The following is a 22,481-nucleotide window of genomic DNA, read 5'->3' as shown; positions in this document are numbered from 1 at the left end:
AAGATGTTCTTTATTTCAACTACACAGGAAGTTTTTTTAATTCAAATATTTATAACTCCCTTTTTTTCTTATTTTTAATGCGAAAATTTAATTGTTTTGTTTCAAAAAGTTTAAAAACAATGTAAGCTTTAATAAAATGGTACAAATTATTGAAATTTTGTCGAAAAAATTCTAAATCCATTCAAGAAATATTGCGAATTTTTCAAAATATTTCAATTCAAACGTTTCGGACAAGCGTTAAAATACATTGAAAATGATAAAAAATTATAAAAATTATTTATTTGTCAAAATATGGCATTTTTTAATTCACATCCAAAACACTGAATTTGAATCACAGAGTAAGAAGTGAGTGGACATCCGTCCTATGACAAGCCCGTGTTAAATTCATCGCTTCTGCGCCAATTTTGCACTACTTCCGGTTCCAAAAAGAACATTTTCACTACTTTTTTGGCGACGCTTTGTTTACTGGGCAATTGAATGAAAATGTAAATCTTAAAATGCTTTCGGCTGCCAAGTTAAAATACGATTTCTTAATTTGCTTTTAAATATGTCAACTATTAAAAATGCTCTTTCAACAGAAGCAATTGAAAAGGATAATGAAAATAATGCTAATGTATACTTGCTTATATTTAGGAACTTGGGTTGACTTCCTTCATCTTTTTCCTCCAAATTCATGCCAGAATTGTTCCAAATTTGGTTGAGAATTGCTCCACTTTATAAGGTCTAAGATATTTTTAACCCCAAAATTCCCCCCAAATAAATGTTACCGCAAAACATGAAAAAAACCCTAAATTTGGGGGGAAACCCCTAACCAGGCAACACTGGTGTACATCTGTGTGTATGTGTGTGTGAAGTTACTTATTCACCACACGCTTTAAGGTGAGTACTATGTTCGGTTTTTTCACCAAAACACGAAATTAAAAGTACAAATATATTTATGAAGACGATTATATTTTGATCGAGTCTTGTCAAATAATGGATGGAAAAGACCCAAGGATTTGATTGCAAATAATTTTATATTTCTAAATTAGTTAATTAAAAAAAGTAACCGTGAAAACAAGCTGGTTTTCAGCTTGAAAACTGAACATAGTACTCAGCTTTAATGAGAACTTTTTACTCACGGCTTCTAAGCATAAAAACATCTAAAGGGTGATTTGTTAAGAGCTTGATAACTTTTAAAAAAAAAAAAAACGCATAAAATTTGCAAAATCTCATCGGTTCTTTATTTGAAGATAATTTCATTTAAATGTTGACCGCGGCTGCGTCTTAGGTGGTCCATTCGGAAAGTCCAATTTTGGGCAACTTTTTCGAGCATTTCGGCCGGAATAGCCCGAATTTCTTCGGAAATGTTGTCTTCCAAAGCTGGAATAGTTGCTGGCTTATTTCTGTAGACTTTAGACTTGACGTAGCCCCACAAAAAATAGTCTAAAGGCGTCAAATCGCATGATCTTGGTGGCCAACTTACCGGTCCATTTCTTGAGATGAATTGTTCTCCGAAGTTTTCCCTCAAAATGGCCATAGAATCGCGAGCTGTGTGGCATGTGGCGCTGGCTTATTTCTGTAGACTTTAGACTTGACGTAGCCCCACAAAAAATAGTCTAAAGGCGTCAAATCGCATGATCTTGGTGGCCAACTTACCGGTCCATTTCTTGAGATGAATTGTCCTCCGAAGTTTTCCCTCAAAATGGCCATAGAATCGCGAGCTGTGTGGCATGTAGCGCCATCTTGTTGAAACCACATGTCAACCAAGTTCAGTTCTTCCATTTTTGGCAACAAAAAGTTTGTTAGCATCGAACGATAGCGATCGCCATTCACCGTAACGTTGCGTCCAACAGCATCTTTGAAAAAATACGGTCCAATGATTCCACCAGCGTAGAAACCACACCAAACAGTGCATTTTTCGGGATGCATGGGCAGTTCTTGAACGGCTTCTGGTTGCTCTTCACTCCAAATGCGGCAATTTTGCTTATTTACGTAGCCATTCAACCAGAAATGAGCCTCATCGCTGAACAAAATTTGTCGATAAAAAAGCGGATTTTCTGCCAACTTTTCTAGGGCCCATTCACTGAAAATTCGACGTTGTGGCAGATCGTAAGTCTATTCATGATGAAATGTCAAAGCATACTGAGCATCTTTCTCTTTGACACCATGTCTGAAATCCCACGTGATCTGTCAAATACTAATGCATGAAAATCCTAACCTCAAAAGAATCACCCTTTAAAAAGCACTCAAACACTGCATCTCTTGAGAATTTGCCACAGACAGACACACACACATATATACGCACTGAGATTTTTATAAAGAGAAAGGGTACAGTTCACCTTATTTAAATGTGTGCAAACTTTAAATATAGAAACGTAACCCTGGAGAAATGCTTAAATTCAAACATTGCTTTCATAGGATTCGGCTAGAATTCATGCTGTTGCTTTCAAGTCGAGAAAATCCGGTTGTTGTCAAACAGTACCTTCAACAATAGGTTTCAAACACACAAATTTAAAATGTAATCGACAACTGTAGCTTGAAAATCCCAAACCCGCACATATTTTAAGTACCCAGCAAAAATTTGTCGGTAATCTAAAAAGTAATAACCACTTATAAATTGGCATCGCTCTGTATTAAATTTGCATACGCATGTTCTAGGTGGAAAGTAGTTAACCTCAGTCATACCTTCGTTGTTGTCTTTACAATACTTTTCGACCTTTTGTTCATGTGCTACCCAGAGTCCTTTGAAACCGTTTTAACAATAACTTAAATTTCCAAATTCAGGCACGACTTCAAGTAAAGACGTCTTTAAAATAAAATATCTAAAGACATCTCTTATTTTTTAATGCTGTTTAGCTTTGTTAGACACCAAAAGTCAAGAAATTTAAAGACCATTTCATTAATTTTGAAGAGTTTTTTAGACTTATTAAAGCCAAGTTGATCTTTGTCCCACAAAATTGTCTTTCATGTAAAGATACCTATTTTTAAGTTGAATCACTTAACTGTAAAGACAAAACAACTTTATTAACTCTTATGCGCTTTACAGACTATTAGTTATTCCGGACGGAATGTCGGGGTTTGTAAAGAATCTTACAGTGTGTCGGATCGATACGACTTGTCGGCGATGACTACATAATCGGTAAATGTGTTATCGATCCCATAAACATGCAGCAGTATCGATTATTCCTTCGGACTTAACTTATAATGTGCACAATTTATGGGACACGAGCACTGTCGACCGGAAAACTGATAATCTGTAAAGCGCATTAGACAAGGTAAAAAACGTTGTGTCTTCTATGTTAAGCAAGACTCGCATTCGTATTTTAAGAAACAAATTTTCTGGCCTCACAATATTTTTTCCAGTGCATTGTTTTTGTTTTGTTTGTCAGTATATGTTAAACGTTATGAAAATAATAAAAGATACAATGCATAGTGCCGTTTATAACGAAATTTTGTCCATTAAGGCCAGTATTTAGTTGGCATTGTCACCCTGAATTGGCCATTTTTTACGGTTAATAAGGGACCCACCGTGGTGCAATGGTTAGCATGCCCGCCTTGCTGCATACACAAGGTCGTGGGTTCGATTCCTGCCGAACACCAAAAAGTTTTCCAGCGGTGGATTATCCCACTTCAGTAATGCTGGTGACATTTCTGAGAGTTTCAAAGCTTCTCTAAGTGGTTTCACTGGGATGTGGAACGCCGTTCGGACTCGGCTATAAAAAGGAGGTCCCTTGTCATTGAGCTTAACATGGAATCGGGCAGCACTCAGTGATAAGAGAGAAATTCACCACTGTGGTATCACAATGGACTGAATAGGCTAAGTGAGCCTGATAGATCGGGCTGCCACATAACCTAACCTAACCTACGGTTAATAAACTCATTTCACCGAAAATAAACATTTTTGATTTTTACATTGAATCATTAACCATCAAGTTATAATAAAATTAGCAATAAGAAGATATAATTGTATTCTGTTTTTGCAGATTTAGTTTTGATTTTAGCGGCTAAACTCTAACTTAGCACCCTGCTTTAGGAACGATGTAAATTTGGATGTGCATATACTTCTAAATGTAATGAGTTGTGGTTACCTTTTTTATTTAAAATAATAAAGCTTACTTTGGGTTAAATTGTTTACATGCAACAAAATTATTGTATTCAAAATATTTTTTTTTTTCAATATTTACTTAAAATAATTTGGCATTTAAGTAGTTTCGATGTGTTTTCCATAGAACGTGGTTCATTTTATGGAAGTTCACTATAGTATATCATTCTACTGTATATCATTAACCACACCATACATCGTAGATGACGTTATCTGTATAAGAATCTAAAATTTAATTTTATTGATATAAAGATCGGGAAAAAGTCCCTATTGACTTTCCAAAATAATTTTCGCGTTCATTAAAATCGACTTTTGGCGTTGATAATAATCGACCAATCCCACGGCGGCGGGTTCTACGCACCGGATTGACCCGATGGATACCAGCCATCGGCCAGCGGCTGCCACCTCAGTGTACGTGTTGTCTCGTCCGTTTTTTCGTGTTGGAGAAGGTGCATCCCGGGGAGCCTTCTCCGCCTGCTTTTGGTCCGAGCCGGGATAGAGGAAAACCCCGGACCATGGTACTGTGCCGTCTGCCGAAATCGAATTCACCATCGCTCGGTTTCGGTGAGGTGTAACCGGTGCATGGAATGGGTGCACTTCCGGAACTGCTCCGGCCTAACATCGCTGCGGGAGTATAGTCAAACTGACTTCGTGGCAGGATGCTGTGCCAATGACAGCAGCAGTGGGTCATCTGATTATGTGACCCCACCGACTTCTCCCGCACAACAATATTCTCCGCCGCAGCATCTTACACCGAATATTGTTGTACCAGTTCCGGAGAGTGCATCATTTTTGCAATTTAATTGCAACGGGCTCCGTGGTAAGATTAATGAGATCGTAGACTTTATGAATCGGAAAAGGATAAGGGTCGCGGCGATCCAGGAAACAAAGCTGAATCCCACCTGCAGCCTACGACATTGTGATGGGTACAATGTCCTACGGAAGGATCGCACAAGAAATGGAGGTGGTGGCCTGGCTTTCATATTACACCGTTCCGTGCAGTATAGACCTACCACGCTTGTGCTAGACACTAATGACCCGTACATGGAATGTATGGGGGTAGCAGTTAAGTGTGGGGCTGCCGAGATAGAGCTATACAATGTGTACATACCGCCGGTTGGTAGCTGTGCTCCTGGTTATAGCCCAAACATTGAGTGGTTGTTGAGCGGGCATAACCGATTGGTTCTAGGAGATTTTAATGCCCACCATGAACTTTGGCATTCTCTCCTGGGTAATGACCAGAGGGGCATAGCTTTGGCAGAGCAGATAGACGACTCCACATTTTGCACGGTGAACGAAGAGGCCCCCACGAGAATTATGGGTGACTGCAGCAGTTCGCCAGATTTATCGTTAGCATCGCCTGGTCTGATAAATGACGTCTCCTGGCAACCCGTCATTTCATTGGGTTCGGACCACCTCCCCATAATTCTCACCATCAACCGACCCTCCGATTTCATAACCTCTGAACGCCGGACGTTTATTAATCAAAAGAAAGCCAACTGGGAAGGCTTCAGAGAATACACCGATCGCCGCTTCAGTGAGCTCCCGTCCCCCTCACATGTTCATGTTGCCCAGAGGGAGTTCCGGGACATCATCAACGCAGCAGCCGCTCGCTTCATACCCGCTGGTCGAATTGCCCAGGTGAGGCCCAACTTCCCAGCCGAAGCGGCGGGACTCGCAGACGAGCGTGATGAACGCCGTCGTGCTAACCCTGCTGATCCTAGAATCAGAGAACTAAATCTAGAGATTAGTAAGATAGTCGACGAGCACAAGCGGAACACTTGGTTAGAGCACCTGAAGCAATGTAACTTAGGCACAGGGACTGGTAAATTGTGGTCAACAGTTAGAGCCCTCTCGAACCCCTCCACAAGGGATGATGGGATTTCAGTCACATTTGGCGACGTGACTGTGACTGATCCGAAGAGGTGCGCCAAATACTTCAACCGACAGTCTACGGCTTTGGTCTACGATCAGGAACCTCTCGAACCCCAAACGTACGGATAACATTTCCATATCGTTTGGGGGGCAAACTCCAAAAGACGACACAGGTGCAGCGAATGCTTTCTGCAGACAATTTGTCGAGCACCCCCAATCAGTCGATCGTGCAAGTAGAAAGCAAAGGCGAGTCTTCCGTGCCCTCAGACAGGACAACCCACCTATGGTCATCAGTCGGGAGAATGTTCTCCGGGCGATAAGGGCCGCCAAGAGCTCCACAGCGATTGGCCCAGATGGTTTGGCTACGAGGATGTTGAAACATATTGGAGAGAATGGTGTTAGATATCTGACCCATATCTTCAATATCTGTCTCAACACCCTTGAAATACCGGACATCTGGGAAATAGGGAAGGTTGTTCCTGTTCTGAAACCAGGGAAACAGGCACACCTAGGAGACTCGTATCGACCAATTACTCTTTTGTCCCCCGTAACGAAGATTCTGGAGGCTATTTTACTGCCCTGCTTTTCAGAACATCTAATGTTGGCAGAACATCAGCATGGTTTCCGCTCGGGCAGGAGTACAACCACTGCTTTGTGCGAATTAACAGCCAACATTGCAGAGGGACTAAACAGTAAGAGGCCGCATAAACGTTCGATCCTCGTAGCACTGGACTTGTCTAAGGCGTTCGATACGGTGAACCACACCACGCTCTTGGGAGACATTATGGGAACCACCTTCCCAATAATCTCAAGAGATGGTTGGCGAACTACATGGCTGGCAGACAGTCCTATGTGGAATTTAGAGGAAGAAGATCAACGCCCAGGAGGAACAAACAGGGCGTACCTCAAGGCGGTGTATTGTCCCCCCTCCTCTTCAATTTTTACGTGGCTGGAGCTCCCCAACCACCACCAGATGTCCACCTGATAACCTATGCGGACGATTGTTCCATAGTGACCACAGGTAGAGACATAAGGGAGCTTGAGGTGAGGATAAATGACTACTTACCTACACTTAGGGATTTCTTTGTCGACAGGAATCTGAAACTTTCTGCCCCCAAATCTACAGCGACCATCTTCACATCGTGGACTAAAGAGGTGAACATGGAACTCGATATCCACATTCGTGGCCAGAGTATCCCCACTTCCAGGAACCCCAAGGTTCTTGGTGTGACGTTTGATAGCCTGTTCCTCTTTGGTAAACATGCGGAAGTGGTAGCTAAGAAGGTTGGGAGCAGAAACAAGATCCTGAAGGCATTGGCTGGTAGCACCTGGGGGAAAGATAAAGAGACGATACAAAAGACCTACGAGTCTATTGGTCGTCCCCTTATCGATTATGCAGCCCCTGTTTGGACTCCCAGTATTAGCGATACCCAATGGAGAAATCTCCAGACGGTGCAAAATACTGCGCTGCGGATTGCGACCGGGTGTCACTCCAAGACCCCGGAACAGCATCTGCATCATGAGTCCAAAATGCTATCGGTGAGGCAACACTGTACCCTCCTCACCCAACAGCACCTGATAAAGTGTAGAAGTGTAAACCACCCGAACCACGCCACCTCAAGGAGGGCAACGACCGAGAGGGGTAGACCCATTCGGTTTGATTTTAGGAAGGACTTACAGTCAATAGAACATGTGATCGGCGATGACAGTGATGGGGGAATAAGGACGGCATTGAGTGCAGTGCACACGGCAGCGGTTCAAGATGCGATCAACTCCTACCAGTGCAGTGTTGTACTGGGAGGTAGGCCACCACCGATCAACGAAGATGAGAGGCGGCTTCCTAGAGAAACCAGGTCGGTGCTGTCCCAGCTAAGATCGGGGATCTCTAGGTACCTAAACAGTTACCTCTCCATATTGAACCCGGCAATTCAGGATGTTTGCCCGAATTGTGGACATTCGCCTCATATCACGAGGCACCTCTTCGAATGTCCTGCTAGACCGACAGATCTGACACCTGCTTCGCTTTGGACACATCCAGTTGAGGCAGCACGCTTCCTTGAACTGGATGTGGATGCTTGAAATGTCTAATCCCTGTATTTGTTTGTAATCGTTTATCCTTTGTTTGTTTTGTCTTTTCTATACTTTTTCCACAGGGGCTACAACAACAACAACAACCGACAGTTTATCGAGCATCCCGAGAGTGATAGAGCGAAAAGGAGAGCCACCCGTCGTGTACGTGGTCTCCGAGCCGATGACACACCACAATTTACTGCAGCCGAAGTTACCAATGTCATCAACAGCGCGAAAACATCTAAGGCGCTGGGCCCTGATGGAATTTCAATGCTAATGCTGAAGCATCTGGGAATACTGGGAGTTGAGTACCTGACCAGACTTCTCAATTTGTCTTTGGAATCACACATTATACCCGATGTCTGGAAAATGGGAAGGGTGATTCCACTACTGAAACCGGGCAAAGATTCGAGCAAAGGTGAATCGTACAGACCGATATCCCTTCTTTCGCCAGTAGCCAAGACACTTGAGGCATTACTCCTCCCCAGCCTTGTGGAGAATTTTCCAGCTGCCCACCATCAACATGGATTCCGTAAGGTACATAGTACGACAACAGCCTTACATGCCATTTCGACACATATTAATAAGGGACTTAACCAGCCCAGGCCGGTCCTCGTGGCGCTTGACCTATCGAAAGCATTCGATACGGTCAACCATGCCACATTATTTGAGGACATCGAGAATACGTCCCTACCGGCAGGAGCGAAGCGTTGGGTGCTGAATTATATGTGTGGACGCCAGTCGTACGTGGAATTCAGGGACAGAAAGTCAAGACCGCGTAGAGTTAAACAGGGAGTTCCCCAAGGTGGGGTGATATCTCCGGCACTGTTTAACCTCTACATGTCCTCGATTCCACCCCCTCCTGACGGCGCCGAGATTGTATCATATGCGGATGACTGTACAATCTTGGCATCTGGGCCCAATGTTGATGACATTTGCGATCGGTTGAACGTCTACATAGCTAATCTTACCAGTTATTTCACTGCGAGAAACTTGAGGATATCCCCCACCAAATCCTCAGCCACACTATTTACTACATGGACGGCAGAAGTGCGCAGGCAGTTGAATATCAGAGTCGATAGAGTAATAATTCCGATCACAAATTACCCCAAGATTCTTGGGGTCACATTCGACAGCCTTTTTAGGTCATCTGCCCATGCCACTGCAATTTGTAATAAGCTCCGTGGTAGAAACAAGGTCCTCAAGTCACTAGCCGGCAGTACTTGGGGTGCGGACAAAGAAACCTTGCTAACTACTTATAAGGCAATTGGCCGGTCAGTGGTAAACTATGCAGCGCCAGTGTGGACACCGCAGACCAGTGATACGCAGTGGAATAACATACAAACCTGCCAGAACGCTGCTCTTAGAACTGCGACTGGGTGTCTCCGCAGCACACCCCTGGATCACCTTTATGTGGAGACAAAGATCATCCCTGTGCGAAGACACAACTACATGTTGTCAAAGCAGTATCTCCTGGGTTGTTATCGCAGTAATCATCCAAACCACCATCTTATGGATACACAACCACCACCCAGGAACGTAAGGGTTGATATACATAATCTAGAGCGCGAGATCCAGCGCTATAAAAGAGAGCCTCTAGATCAAGCAGCGTACCAGGCAGGTTTGAACAGGATTCATGAGGATACTGTAGCTGAAGCGGTGAGAAGCTACAAGGTTAATCCTGTTCTTGGAGTCCGACCACCGCCCATAGCACCGGAGGAAAGAGACCTCCCACGGCAGACTAGGGTAGTTTTGGCCCAATTAAGATCAGGCAAGTGCAGCCGCCTCAATTCCTACTTTTCGGTGATTGATAGCAGCGTAGCTGACGTTTGTCCAATTTGCAACCAAGGGCCACACGACACGCGTCATCTTTTCTCTTGCCCAGCCAAACCAACCCGACTTACCACCAGATCACTCTGGACACACCCCATCTTAGTTGCAGAGTTCCTTGATCTGCCAACAAGCTGATGTACCAAGCGCATAACATGAAATGGATGAGATCACAATAAACTGTTACAACAACAACAACAACCAATTCGCGTAAAATGGTTAAGTTTCGTTTTAATCAATTTACGTTATATTTTTCTATAATTTTGATATAATCGGATACAGATTGTCTTTGACCTATATCTGCTTCTAGATGACGTTATCTGTATAAGAATCTAAAATTTAATTTTATTGATATAAAGATCGGGAAAAAGTCCCTATTGACTTTCCAAAATAATTTTCGCGTTCATTAAAATCGACTTTTGGCGTTGATAATAATCGACCAATTCGCGTAAAATGGTCAAGTTTCGTTTTAATCAATTTACGTTATATTTTTCTATAATTTTGATATAATCGGATACAGATTGTCTTTGACCTATATCTGCTTCTAAGGGTACGATTTTTTTCTCAGACCATAGTAATTAAGATTTGTTCGATATAATATAATATTATGTTGAAGTATTCCATTCAGTGGCATATATATATTTTTTTTATTCTTTTAATATTTCTTTTTATTAATCGACAAAATACTATGTACAACATTGATCTTTTAAAACTATCGTTGCCTTAAAATTTCCAATTCTTCAGGCAGGGCATATATTCGCAATTGCTTTTCGATAATTAGATCTTGCAGATGGGATAGTTCTTGGGGTACATATGTAGCACCATCCAAATAAAGAGCTTTACTCCAAGGACACTCATCTAAAGCGGTTAACAAACATTGTTTACTTAAATCAAAAGAACAACTCTGATCCGATAAACAGCGCAAATAACACCGCCAAAATAATGAGTTACGACGTATTGATTGAAGCGGTTGAATTTCTGGCGAGGTTGAAGAAGTGTTTGATATAATCAACATTTTAAATAGATTTAAAATTCTTTGTCGAACCAGCATTTCATGGTGATGGAGATCGGTACAATTCACTAATTTATTTAAATCATTGACTTTAGACTCTGACATTATATTATGCAGAAATCTGCAACGGGCCAAAGAAATCAGGAAAATTACACACTTAATGGATGTACCTATGGTGGTATAGCCTTTGCGCAATTTATACCAAGGTAGCGAGGCTTGGGAACCCCATTTTTGGAGTAAAAATAAATTTTCGGGATAATCTCTTAAAGCCTTTTCAATAGTCTGTTGTACCAAGGAGTATGAAATGTAACTATTGCCACCGGGAAGCTGCATCAGACTTATGTAAGTTTCGTACAATTGTTCTCGTAGATATTGATGTCTTTCATTTCCGACAGTATTGAAACGCGTTAACAGTTTTTGTATGCATTCTAATGCTTGTTGCTTCTGCTTCAATGCAAAGAGCAGTAAGCAATAGAGTTTTATATGACTTAATGTATCGTCCGGTATTATGTATTGCTCCAACAACATGATATGTACATTTTCTTCAATATTTACCAAACGTTCAACATTTTCTTTTATGACGTTTAGGGCCACTAATTTACGTGCATTGGAAATGTCCTTGCTTATATTACAGTCCAGTGCATACGCTGAAATTATCTGACTTACACGTTCATTGTCTTGACTCTTAAGAAGTAATTCGGCAAATGTTAGATAGGCATAGGCCAGTTCTGATCTCAAATTTTGATCTTGGTTATAGGCTTCAAATAGATTTTGAAATACATTTTCCAATGCATCCAATGAGGTTCCAGCTTCATGGTCGTAACGAGCAAATTCCACATACAATGTCAAACAATTGCGATTGATAGGGTGTTTGAGGAGAGCTTTAAAGAGTTTTTTGCCATTTTTAGCAAATTCCGCATTAAATTTCTTATTCATCTTCTCCACTAGTAGAAGAAGTCGTTGGAAGCGGCACCATAAAATAAGAAAAGCTATGCGTTTCCTTTCGTCAATTTGCTCATATGCTTTTGAACAATTTATCAAAAATTTTTGCAGGCAATTGGAATATATTTCGTGTCCTATGCAGTGATTCAAATATGTTGGACTGGATGCCATTTCCTTTGAAAACTCATAGAGACTTGCAAAGAATTCCATGTGATCGCTGGACCAATTATAATTTGGATTTAAATACAACACCAGTAAGTCCTCAATGGCATCTGTGTCGCCTTGCATCTGAACGGCCATACAGTGCGTATGTATAAGAGGCAATTTAAGCAACTTCACTATTATGAGAAGCAGTTTGAATGAGTTCTCTTTGGATTTCATAGGGTAAACGTAGTGACAGACATCTTCGTTGAAAACGATTCGTTGGGGGTCACTGCACTTTGCACTGTCACCAGGAAATGGCAAGAAAAAGTAGCCCTGTCGGAGTTTTTCGATTCTCAACCAAATCTCATTCATGGGTAAACCCGATTGTAGGATTAACTCTTCGTATTCTACCAATATTTGTTCGTCTTGAGGTCGTGGTTGTAAGTCCTCCAATATTGCAGTATTCGCTGGAACATTTAACTCCAGAGCCAACTTAATTAGGGCAAAAAATTGTTCATAGAGCCCAGCTTGTCGCAAAAACAATGATAAGGTATAGAAAAGATGCATCATTATCGAGTCGTTTACTTGGTCACATGAGGCAGTCGCTGGCTTCTGGGTGTTAAAGATTTTCTTCATACATCGTTCGTAGATCCGCAAAACATCGGGTACTGTACATCTTGCCATTGTTCCTTGAGTACACATAATTTGGGCCTGCCACAAACTCAAGTTGTATGGGTCCTTAGATAGATAAGTATCCAACATTTTGCTGACATCGTGCGATGTATAGCATTGGGTAATGGTTGCTATATACACTCTGTATAAATCGTCATTGGAAGGATGAAAGTTTAGAGCTTTCTCTATGTAATCTATTTTCTTTTCAGCAACTCTGAGCTTTGACCACTTATAGGGATTACGATCTTGCAAGGCTATGAGATCTAACCAGTTTTTAGTCTCTCTACAATTTTCCATTGTCTTCCGATTGAGTTCTCCCATGAGTTCAGTGTATTCATTTTCTGTTAAGGGGTAACATTTCTGATCCCTACTCTGTTCTTCATCGGGTCCGAAACGATTGTAGCGATAATAACGCTTAGTTTTGTTTCCATCAGAACGGGAGGAATAGTTACGCCCTAAAATTCCATAATGTTTGCGATATTTTGGACATGCTGGTTTATGAAGAGTTTTAACGGCATGATATTGCTTTGCACGGGTTTTGTCTACATAAAAATCTTCATTACCAGAAAAATCTAGAAGCGGTGATGGAGGCTTTTTCTCAGGTGTATTCTTTCTCTTTCGTTTTTTATCACTAAGCTTCAATCTTTTCTGACTTTCTTGAGAGGAGGACGTGTTTTCGTCGTTGTCGCTACTACTAGAGCTAGTATGAATGTCAGAATCCAATTCTTCCTTCTTTGAGCGGGTAACCGGAGCTACCTGAATAGCTTCAACGGGGAAACTGGCGTTCTCCAACCATTGTGAGGAATCTTCATGGCTTTGTTGACATTCATTGCTACTTTGATTGTAGGCAGGAAATAAAGACATAATTGTTTACCATATGGCAGCGGTCACACAAAAACTGAACATATTTAGGACAAAAATAAATACTGCGCGTACAAATGCCTCAACTGGCGACTCAAAATAGCGATTATTACGAATATTATTTTATAAATAAACAATTCAACCAAATCCACTATCTATATTTAACATTGCGGCGCATTGTGGCGAAACAGTGTTGCCAGAATAAAAAAATCAAAAAATTAATGGTAATCATAGAATTTGAGAATTATTTGAGTTAAAGCCATTTACTGCCCACACATAAAGATTTGGGTTGCTGTCATTCATTTCTTAATTCTAGTACTTAGATCACGTTTTCGCACGAAAAACTGTTACACTTCAAGAATAACTGCAAACCTTTTGTTTTGAGTTTTTTCGAACAGACCCAATAACCACATGATGAGCGTTTTTCAAATGCAACAACTTTCACAGTTTGAGGGTAAATGTAATTTTCAACATAAATACAACTTGACTTGAAACAGCTCATATTCATTACATCCCAATAAACACAGGATGAGCGTTTTTCAAATGCAACAATTTTTCAGTTTGAGGGTAAATATAATTTTCAACATAAATTCAACTTGACTTGAAATAGCTCATCTTCAATACATCTTCAAATTGTTGGCGAATTACTTCCCATTTGCCAAAATGTTGACGAAATCTTTGAAAAGGTGTTGAAGATAATATGAGAAAACTTTGACAAAACACTACCCTAAAATGCAACGAAAAAACCATGTGGTTTTCAATACTTATTTGTGCAACGAAGTTCGTGGTCAATTGCAAGAAATAAAAAAAATGGAAAATTTTAGACAAATAACCAAATAGTTTATAAAAATAGGTAAGTGAAAATAAAAAATGAAATAAAACTTTAAGGAAGTCACTAAATGTATATCTCTTTGCAGAAAACTAAAATTATGGATTCTACCCTGCCAGCATTTCAAAGTTCCATTTCATCTTCAAGGCCGGTATGCACCTCTAGCGAAATTTTCGGTAGCAAAAATTTATTTAAGTCTATAACTAAAAAACAGGGCTGTGTACACAAATTTTAAACCAGCTAATCGCTTTTAAAAATTGTTAATATATGTTCCAAATATTCCTCAAATAAATTGTTTATTATTTACAGACCTTTTAAAACTTTTACGAACACTATGATTGTAATAAATTAAATGTTTGCTGCCAAAATATGCTTTTGACAACCCTGTTATTTTCGTTAGAGGTGCGTACCAGCTTACGAAATTGAACGCTACCGAAAATTTCGTTAGCATAAATAGCAATGCATTTCTTATGGGAATGAAATTTTTCGCTAGAGGTGCATACCGGCCTTCATCGCTACCACAGACTCGTAAATGTCACTACAACCATCCTACTGTGATGGGGGGCAGCGTATCATAAAGTACAAAATGTACTTCATACATGTATTTTGCCATCACTACTTTTACAAAAGCCATTTTATTTTTTGTGAAACGCCAAGCGTAACCAGCTTGTTATATTTTATTTAAATAAAAACGAAAATAAAGTTCTGAAAACAGATTTTACGCTTAAAATTGTGAAAGGTGTGGTGAACAATTTTTGATTTTCCAAATGGAATAAAGTGATTGTTTTTCAAATATTTTACAGACACGCTGCCTCCATCGGAAAGAAAAAACACTGGCTGATAGACGCTGCAACATTTAACTCGCTACTTGTAACTCTACATCATCATTAATGCAAAAAATTATGTTAAATGTGATGTGATAGTGGTATAAATGTTATATTTTTAAGAATTTGTAAATGATTAATCAAATTAATAAATATCTAAACAAACGTGTTTTACTCGACCACAATGATTCCTTTACCACTATCTTAAAATGTGCTTTTTCTGATTGTTTGGAGGGTCTCTTATTGGCGTCGTTCTAAATTGATCTATAAAGGCACCTAATAATTGCACTCATTCGAAACCTTTTTGTAGTAACTTGGCGTGGTACAACTTCTCAATAGTGACGGCGCTTTTCCGACGAGTTTTTGATATCGTATATGATTGTTTTCGACGTACTGGGGATTCTCAGAAGCGCCCCCAAATTCAAAAAATGTTGGCAGGGTACGTTCTTGAAAACATTAATAAGCTGACCGGTGAAAAAAATGGTGGACAATTAACTGGAACTGTTTCAAATAGTTTATAATAATTGGTACGCCAATATGAAAAATTAAATCAACACTTTAGAGAAGACACTAAATTTAAATCTCTTTGCAGAAAACTAAAATCTTTGGATGCTACATTCTTGCAAACATTAAGAAGCTGACCAATGAAAAATGAGTGGCTTCTCGACAATAAAAAGTTTCCAGAAACATTACAAGTGTAACCAATTAAAATTGTTAAAAACAACAAATTGTTGAAATCAAAAAACTTCTGGATGAAAATGTGCAGCACATCGTCAGTTTAATTCATATGCTATTATCAGTTTAAAATGGATATTTTGTGAATTCCTTCTGCTGGAAATCAATTCTAACACGCGGTCCAGTACGTTCCTAATTTCAAATTACCCGCATGTTAATAAATTTTAATGCTGTTTTATGACACCAAAAGGAAGGAAAACGAATTATCAATGCAAAAGTGTTTAAGATATTTAAAGTTTTGTTGTTTGTTTTTATTTTGTTCTTATTTGTTGATATGTTTAATAAGATTATTATTTATCAATTGGTATTGTAGTGTATTATGTAGTGTAGTGTATTATTATATATTTTATTTTGATGAAAATGAATAAATTATACAAAATTCATAGAATTTTGGCTTTGACTTTCAATTTGAAGTGGGGATATCATTCATACAAATTTAGGTTGAAAAGTATTTGCAACGATGTTAATTTTGAATTTGACTCGCATCGAAAATTGTTTGACAAATTATTGAGTAGCGATGCATTTCAATTTGAGGATAACACTTGAGATATTATTGCTAATGTGTTGAATTTCACTGTTGAGGGTAATGTCTGTTTTTTGTTGAGAACGCGATTTTCTCAACAATTTCTCAACTTGAATATTACCCTAATCCTTTGACAAAATGTTTGAAAAATTGTTGAAATTTAGCATTTTTCAAACGTTTGTGTTTATTGGGATCTTCAAAAAGTTTGCGAACTACTTTCAATTTGCCAAAATGTTGACGAAATCTTTGAAAAGGTGTTGAAGATAATATGAGGAAACTTTGACAAAACACTACCCTAAAATGCAACGAAAAAACCATGTGGTTTTCAATACTTATTTGTGCAACGAAGTTCGTGGTCAATTGGAAGAAATAAAAAACGTGGAAAATTTTAGACAAATAACTGAATTTACTCCAAATAGTTTATAATACTAGGTAAGTGAAAATAAAAAATGAAATAAAACATTAAGGAAGTCACTAAATATTGTTACGTTTTTATATTTAGGCGTTTTTAATTACCCGACAATTAAAACACAGTTCTTTTAAATAACGACAATCTACAATTTATTTACTATGACTTCACACTTTACAATTCGTTCACACTGAAGTTATTCGTTTGACGCTTTAATTAAGACTGACTCGTTAGCAGCATGCGAGCGCTTTTATATATGACGGTGTGGCAATACGAGAACATTCTGGTAGCACTACAATATTCTGGCAACGCCAGAACATTCTTAGACAATGCTAGAAGGATCTACGACCATTAAGTTATTCGTCTGGTGGCTGCCAAACACATACACACTCACATAGATATATGCTCGCATTACTACAACAACAATGACAATAGACAATGAGATGAAATGAGAAAGCAAAATAACAAAGCAAAGGGGTTGTTATTCTATGAGAGAGTAAGAACTAACATTTCGGTAAGCCAACAAAAGAACATAAAAGAAATTCAGGAAAATACTAGAAAATGAATAGATGATTCCAACAAGTGATAACGAAATTTTATCGTTACAATTTTGAATTTTAAATTAACGGAAACTAATTTAAATAAACTTATATCTATAATTATCAAATTCGTAACACTGCCTCCCGCTTAAGCCTGTTCGTCCCGAACAGGCACAGAACCTGTTCCGTAAGGAGCCAATCGTTCCAGATGTACAACTTTCATCTTTGATCTAGGGCTGTCGTCCTTCTGAATCCGGTATACAACATCATTGATCTTCTTGATGACTTTGTATGGGCCTTCCCACTGTGTTTGCAGTTTAGGACACAATCCTTTCTTTCGTTGCGGGTTAAATAGCAGAACCAATTCTGCTTCTTGGAAGCCTTCAGTATTTACAGCACGATCGTATCTCGCCTTCATTCTGTTGCTGACCATTTTTATTTTGTTGCGCACTGATTCGTGAACTTCACCGAAAGTGTTTGGGATGTCGTTTCTGTTTTCTTCCATGGCGAGCTCATTAGGTTTAGCACCGAATATCAGATCACCAGGCAACTTCAACTCAGTTCCGAATAGAACATTGGCCGGTGTTCGAGAGGTGGAATCATGAATGGCAGATCTATACGACAGCAAAAACTTTGGTATATGCTCGTCCCAGTCCCTCTGGCCGTTGTCCACTACTTTTCGAAGATGTTCCTCCAGAGTGCGATTAAACCTTTCTACCATACCATCGGATTGTGGATGTAATGGTGTAGTCCTCGTTTTCTTGATACCAAGGGATTCACACATCTCTTTGAATATGGCCGATTCAAAATTTCTTCCCTGGTCTGAGTGAATCTCGGACGGCACACCGTAGCGACATATCCAGTTTTTGTTGACAACATCCACAATCGTTTTTGCTTCTTGGTTTGGAATTGCATACACCTCCGGCCATTTGCTGAAGTAATCCATGACCACAAGGACATAACGGTTTCCAGAATCACTTACTGGGAAAGGGCCTGCCACGTCCATTGCTATTCTTTCAAACGGGGCTCCTGGTCTATATTCTTGCATAGGACCTCGACTTTTCCTTGTTGGACCTTTCGCCTTCATGCACTTCTCGCAATTGGCTACCCATTCAGCAATTGATTTCTGGCATCCAACCCAGTAGAATCGTTGCTTCACTTTCTCGGCGGTTTTGGTTATTCCCAGATGACCTCCACTGGGACCATTATGGAACTCCGCCAAAACATCTCTTATTTTGGAATCTGGAACGATGATCAAATTTCGGCTGCTCTTGCCATCTTCGCTTTCCCATTTACGTTGCAGGGATCCATTGACTAGAACTAAACTATCCCATTGAGCCCAGTATGATTTCATAAGTGGACTTTCGGCTGCGATGTCTTTCTTACTGGGCTTCTTGTTCTCTTCCTTTGCCGAAATAATTTTGTTCAAAATGGGATCTTTACGCTGTTTTGTTGGCCAGTCCACTCCAGATTCGACGTGTAACAGCCGAATATCAACAATCTCCTCCTTGTGTTCAGCTTTCGAGCAGTGCTTGCATTCTATACTGCAAGGTCGACGTGACAAGGCGTCAGCGTTACCGTGTTTTCCACCTTTTCTATGCTCGATACTGAAATCATAGCTTTGGAGCCTCTCGATCCAACGTGCCAGTTGAGCTTCCGGATTCTTGAATTGGAGCAACCATCGTAGAGCTGAGTGATCAGTCCTGAGCAAGAAGTGTTGTCCATACAAATATTTATGATAATGTTTTACACTCTCTATGACGGCTAGCAGCTCTCGTCGCGTTACACAGTAGTTCTTTTCGGGCTTGGACAACGTTCGGCTGAAATATCCGATGACCTTCTCCTTGCCGTCTATCTGTTGGGATAGCACACCTCCAATACCATGCGCGCTAGCATCTGTATCCAAAACAAATTTTTCGCCCGGAATAGGATACGCTAGAACAGGAGCTGAACATAAAAGTTCTTTTAAGTGTTGGAATGAATCCTCCTGTTCGTCGCTCCACTGGAACTTCTGACCTTTTTGCGTCAATTTATGGAGACTAGCGGCGATGCTGGTGAAGTTTGGGACGAATCGTCGGTTATATGTACATAACCCAAGGAAACTTCTTAATTCGTGGAGATTTCGGGGTCGTGGCCAATCTCTGACAGCTTGGATTTTGTCTTCATCGGTGGATATGCCCTCTGCAGTCACATGATGACCCAGGTATTTAACTTCCCGCTGGAAAAGGGAGCATTTCTTTGCGTTAAGGCGTAGACCAGCGGCTGACAATTGCTGGATAACGTCTTTCAAGTTCTTAAGGTGCTCGTCAAATGTTTTGCCCATCACTATGATGTCGTCCAAGTATATCAAGCACGACTTCCAGTGCAACCCCTTCAGTACCCGCTCCATCAATCTTTCGAAGGTAGCCGGAGCGTTGCAGAGCCCGAACGGCATTACATTGAATTTCCAGAGACCGCCATTAACGCCAAAAGCCGTCTTTTCCTTGTCTTTCTCGGCGATCTCTACTTGCCAATATCCACTCTGCAAATCAAGCGTAGAAAACCACGTTGTTCCGGCTAGTGTGTCCAACGTGTCATCAATGCGTGGAAGCGGATAACTGTCCTTTTTGGTGACATCATTCAGTTTTCTGTAGTCCACGCAGAATCGGGTACTTCCATCTTTCTTTTTGACCAGCACAACTGGGGAACACCAAGGACTTGATGATGGCTCGATCACTCCACTCTCCGCCATTTCCTTTATGAGCTTTTGAACTTCGTCTCTTTTTGCCAGGGGAACACTTCGTGGTGCCTGTTTTATGGGCCTTTCTTCTGCGGTTTTAATTTCATGTTTCACTACAGATGTTCTTCCTTGATTTCCCTTTTCAGAAGCAAAAGCACATGCGTTTTTCCACAACAATTGCTTGGCTTTATTTCTCTCTGACGGCGATAGATGACGTGTCCAAGCCTCGACATACGCTTCTAGATGTTTTCTCACTGCTCCATGTGTCTTTGATGAGTTGCCTTCCAAATTGACTATTGCCTCGACTGGTGTACATTTGCCAATGTCAGAAAATTTTACAATTTGCTCGTGATTGTCAGACAAGTTCAAGACACGAACTGGTATTAGTCTCTCTTCGTTCGTTGTTACCAGGGCATTTGCTATCAAGATGTTGTTGCTTTTGTTTTCTGCTGGTTCAACAACCCACAATTGGCCGACTTCACAATCTCCATTCATAGGAACCCATATAATTGCTTCGGCATTCGGTGGTATAGACTCTGACTGGCTCGTTGTCAAACGTCTGACGGGTGTATTCTCACTATAGCCCACGTTTACAGTTATTTCGGCATCGCACCATGTCATTACACGACGCTTCATATCCAGATTGATACCAAAAGCAATCATGAAATCCGCTCCAATTATAACTTCGTCTATTATATCGGCCACAATGAAATCATAAGTAACGGATTTGTTAGCAATAGTTAATTTTACGGCGACCTTTCCATATACGGTTGCGGGTTCCCCTGTAGCCGTGCGTAGCTTGACTCCAATCAGTGGTGTAACTTTTCCTTTTACTAAATCAGATCTAATGATAGACTTTGATGCACCAGTATCCAACGTCAAAGTACGCTTGTCGCCATTAACAACACCCGCAATAGTTAAATTGTTATTTTTCTGTTGAACTATTGATATGGAGATGGTGGGGCCATCGTCTGTGGGAGCCAGCTCTTGCCCCGCTGAACTAGCTCGATTTAGTTTAAAGGTGACTCACTTGACTGTGGGGTCACCTTCTTATGGTTATTGTTTAATGGAGATGGTGATGTGGATCTTGACCGTTTGCGTCGTGCTTTGCATTCTCGAGCTAGATGTCCCGTCTTATCACAGTTATAGCATTTGATTCGGGATTTAGTTGCATCCTGTTTCAATTCTTGCATTACCTGCTTCATTGCCTCTTTCATCGAGTCAATGATAGATTTCGATTCTTCACACTCGGTCTCTACTCTGCGTATTTTGTGAATTTGAGGCCGTGCCAGCAATCTCGCAGTTTCTTGCGCAAGTGCAAATGTTACTGTTTCTGCGAATGTAGCCTTTTGTGACGCATATGTTGCACATTTTATGTCTGGGTCTCGAATGCCATTCACAAAGGTCTCAATTTTGATGCGGTCCACAAGTGGGTGACTCTCTCCTGGGTATGTCAGTAGCACCAACCGCTCAACTTCTGTTGCAAAGTCTTGTAGAGTCTCGTTTGATTTCTGGACTCTACCTCTTAATTCCATTCTAAAGATGTCTTGCTTATGCTCTCCACCATACTTGCGTTGAAGCGCCGCTATTACTTCATTATAGTTATTTCTAGAAGCAGCGGGAATGCTTTGTATCACATCAGCAGCATTGCCCTTTAATGCCAATAGAAGTTCAATTGCTTTATCATCGTCATTCCACAAATTTCTAGAAGCAACCATTTCGAATTGGAATTTGAAGACATCGAATGACGTTGAGCCATCGAAAACAGGAGTTTTGATTTTTGAGCCCTCAATGACGCGCACTGGACCACCTTTAATTTCCAGCTCTGACATTTTTTTCTCGATGTGCAGAAACTTCTCATCATGAACCATAATTTTCTCATCCACAGAAAGAACTTTCTTATCCAATTCCACAATTAGATTTTCTATATGGTCCACACGTTTTTCCATGCCTTTAGAAATTTGTTGTAGTTTTTCATTGAGAATTCTAGAATTTTCGTCGAATTTTTCTTCCAATTTTCTTGAACTTGCTTCCATTTGTAGGGCATTTTCTTTCTGCAATTTTCTAGAATTTTCTTCCATTTTTCTAGAATTTTCGTCGAATTTTTCTTCCATTTTTCTAGAATTTGCTTCCATCATTTTGCTCAAAACATTGAGCATTGATGTGTAATCCACAACACTCGAAGCCACAGATGGAGTTTCTACACTGCTTGTATTGACGAGTATTGATTCATCAATGTCTTCCTTATAATCAAACTCATGCGTCGCAATGTTCATATTACGCCGTTCAAACTCTTCCAGTAGACGCTTTTGAAGCTGGGCCTTATTGCCTGTTGTCGGCAGCTCCAGTTTGCTCAATTCCTTTTTTAAGTCTTCCACACGAAGCTCATTAAACTTCATTGTAGATTTTTTTC

The 22,481-nt window shown here is 40.2% G+C and overlaps 1 protein-coding gene and 1 long non-coding RNA gene across 2 annotated transcripts; one reads left to right on the top strand and one right to left on the bottom strand.

Moving 5' to 3' along the window:
• Positions 1 to 10,482: 10,482 nt before the first annotated feature.
• Positions 10,483 to 13,649, bottom strand: LOC142233677 (nuclear exosome regulator NRDE2). Its single transcript, XM_075304675.1, has one exon. It carries the CDS (start codon positions 13,491 to 13,493, stop codon positions 10,572 to 10,574), a length of 2,922 nt encoding a protein of 973 aa, XP_075160790.1. The 5' UTR covers positions 13,494 to 13,649; the 3' UTR covers positions 10,483 to 10,571.
• A 1,203-nt stretch (positions 13,650 to 14,852) lies between these two features.
• On the top strand, positions 14,853 to 16,266 carry LOC142236084 (uncharacterized). Its single transcript, XR_012721896.1, has 3 exons — positions 14,853 to 15,058; positions 15,123 to 15,670; positions 15,736 to 16,266. It is a non-coding gene; the product is annotated as an uncharacterized LOC142236084 (long non-coding RNA).
• Positions 16,267 to 22,481: the final 6,215 nt, after the last annotated feature.

The sequence above is a fragment of the Haematobia irritans genome, chromosome 4 (assembly GCF_050003625.1).
Source record: "Haematobia irritans isolate KBUSLIRL chromosome 4, ASM5000362v1, whole genome shotgun sequence".
Classification (NCBI taxonomy): domain Eukaryota; kingdom Metazoa; phylum Arthropoda; class Insecta; order Diptera; family Muscidae; genus Haematobia; species Haematobia irritans.
The sequence above is the reverse complement of the archived record's forward strand: the minus strand, read 5'-3'. Positions and strand labels throughout refer to the sequence as shown.

Excerpts from the sequence above, each read along its gene's own strand:
- LOC142233677 (XM_075304675.1), bottom strand. The coding sequence starts at position 13,493 with ATGTCTTTATTTCCTGCCTACAATCAAAGTAGCAATGAATGTCAACAA.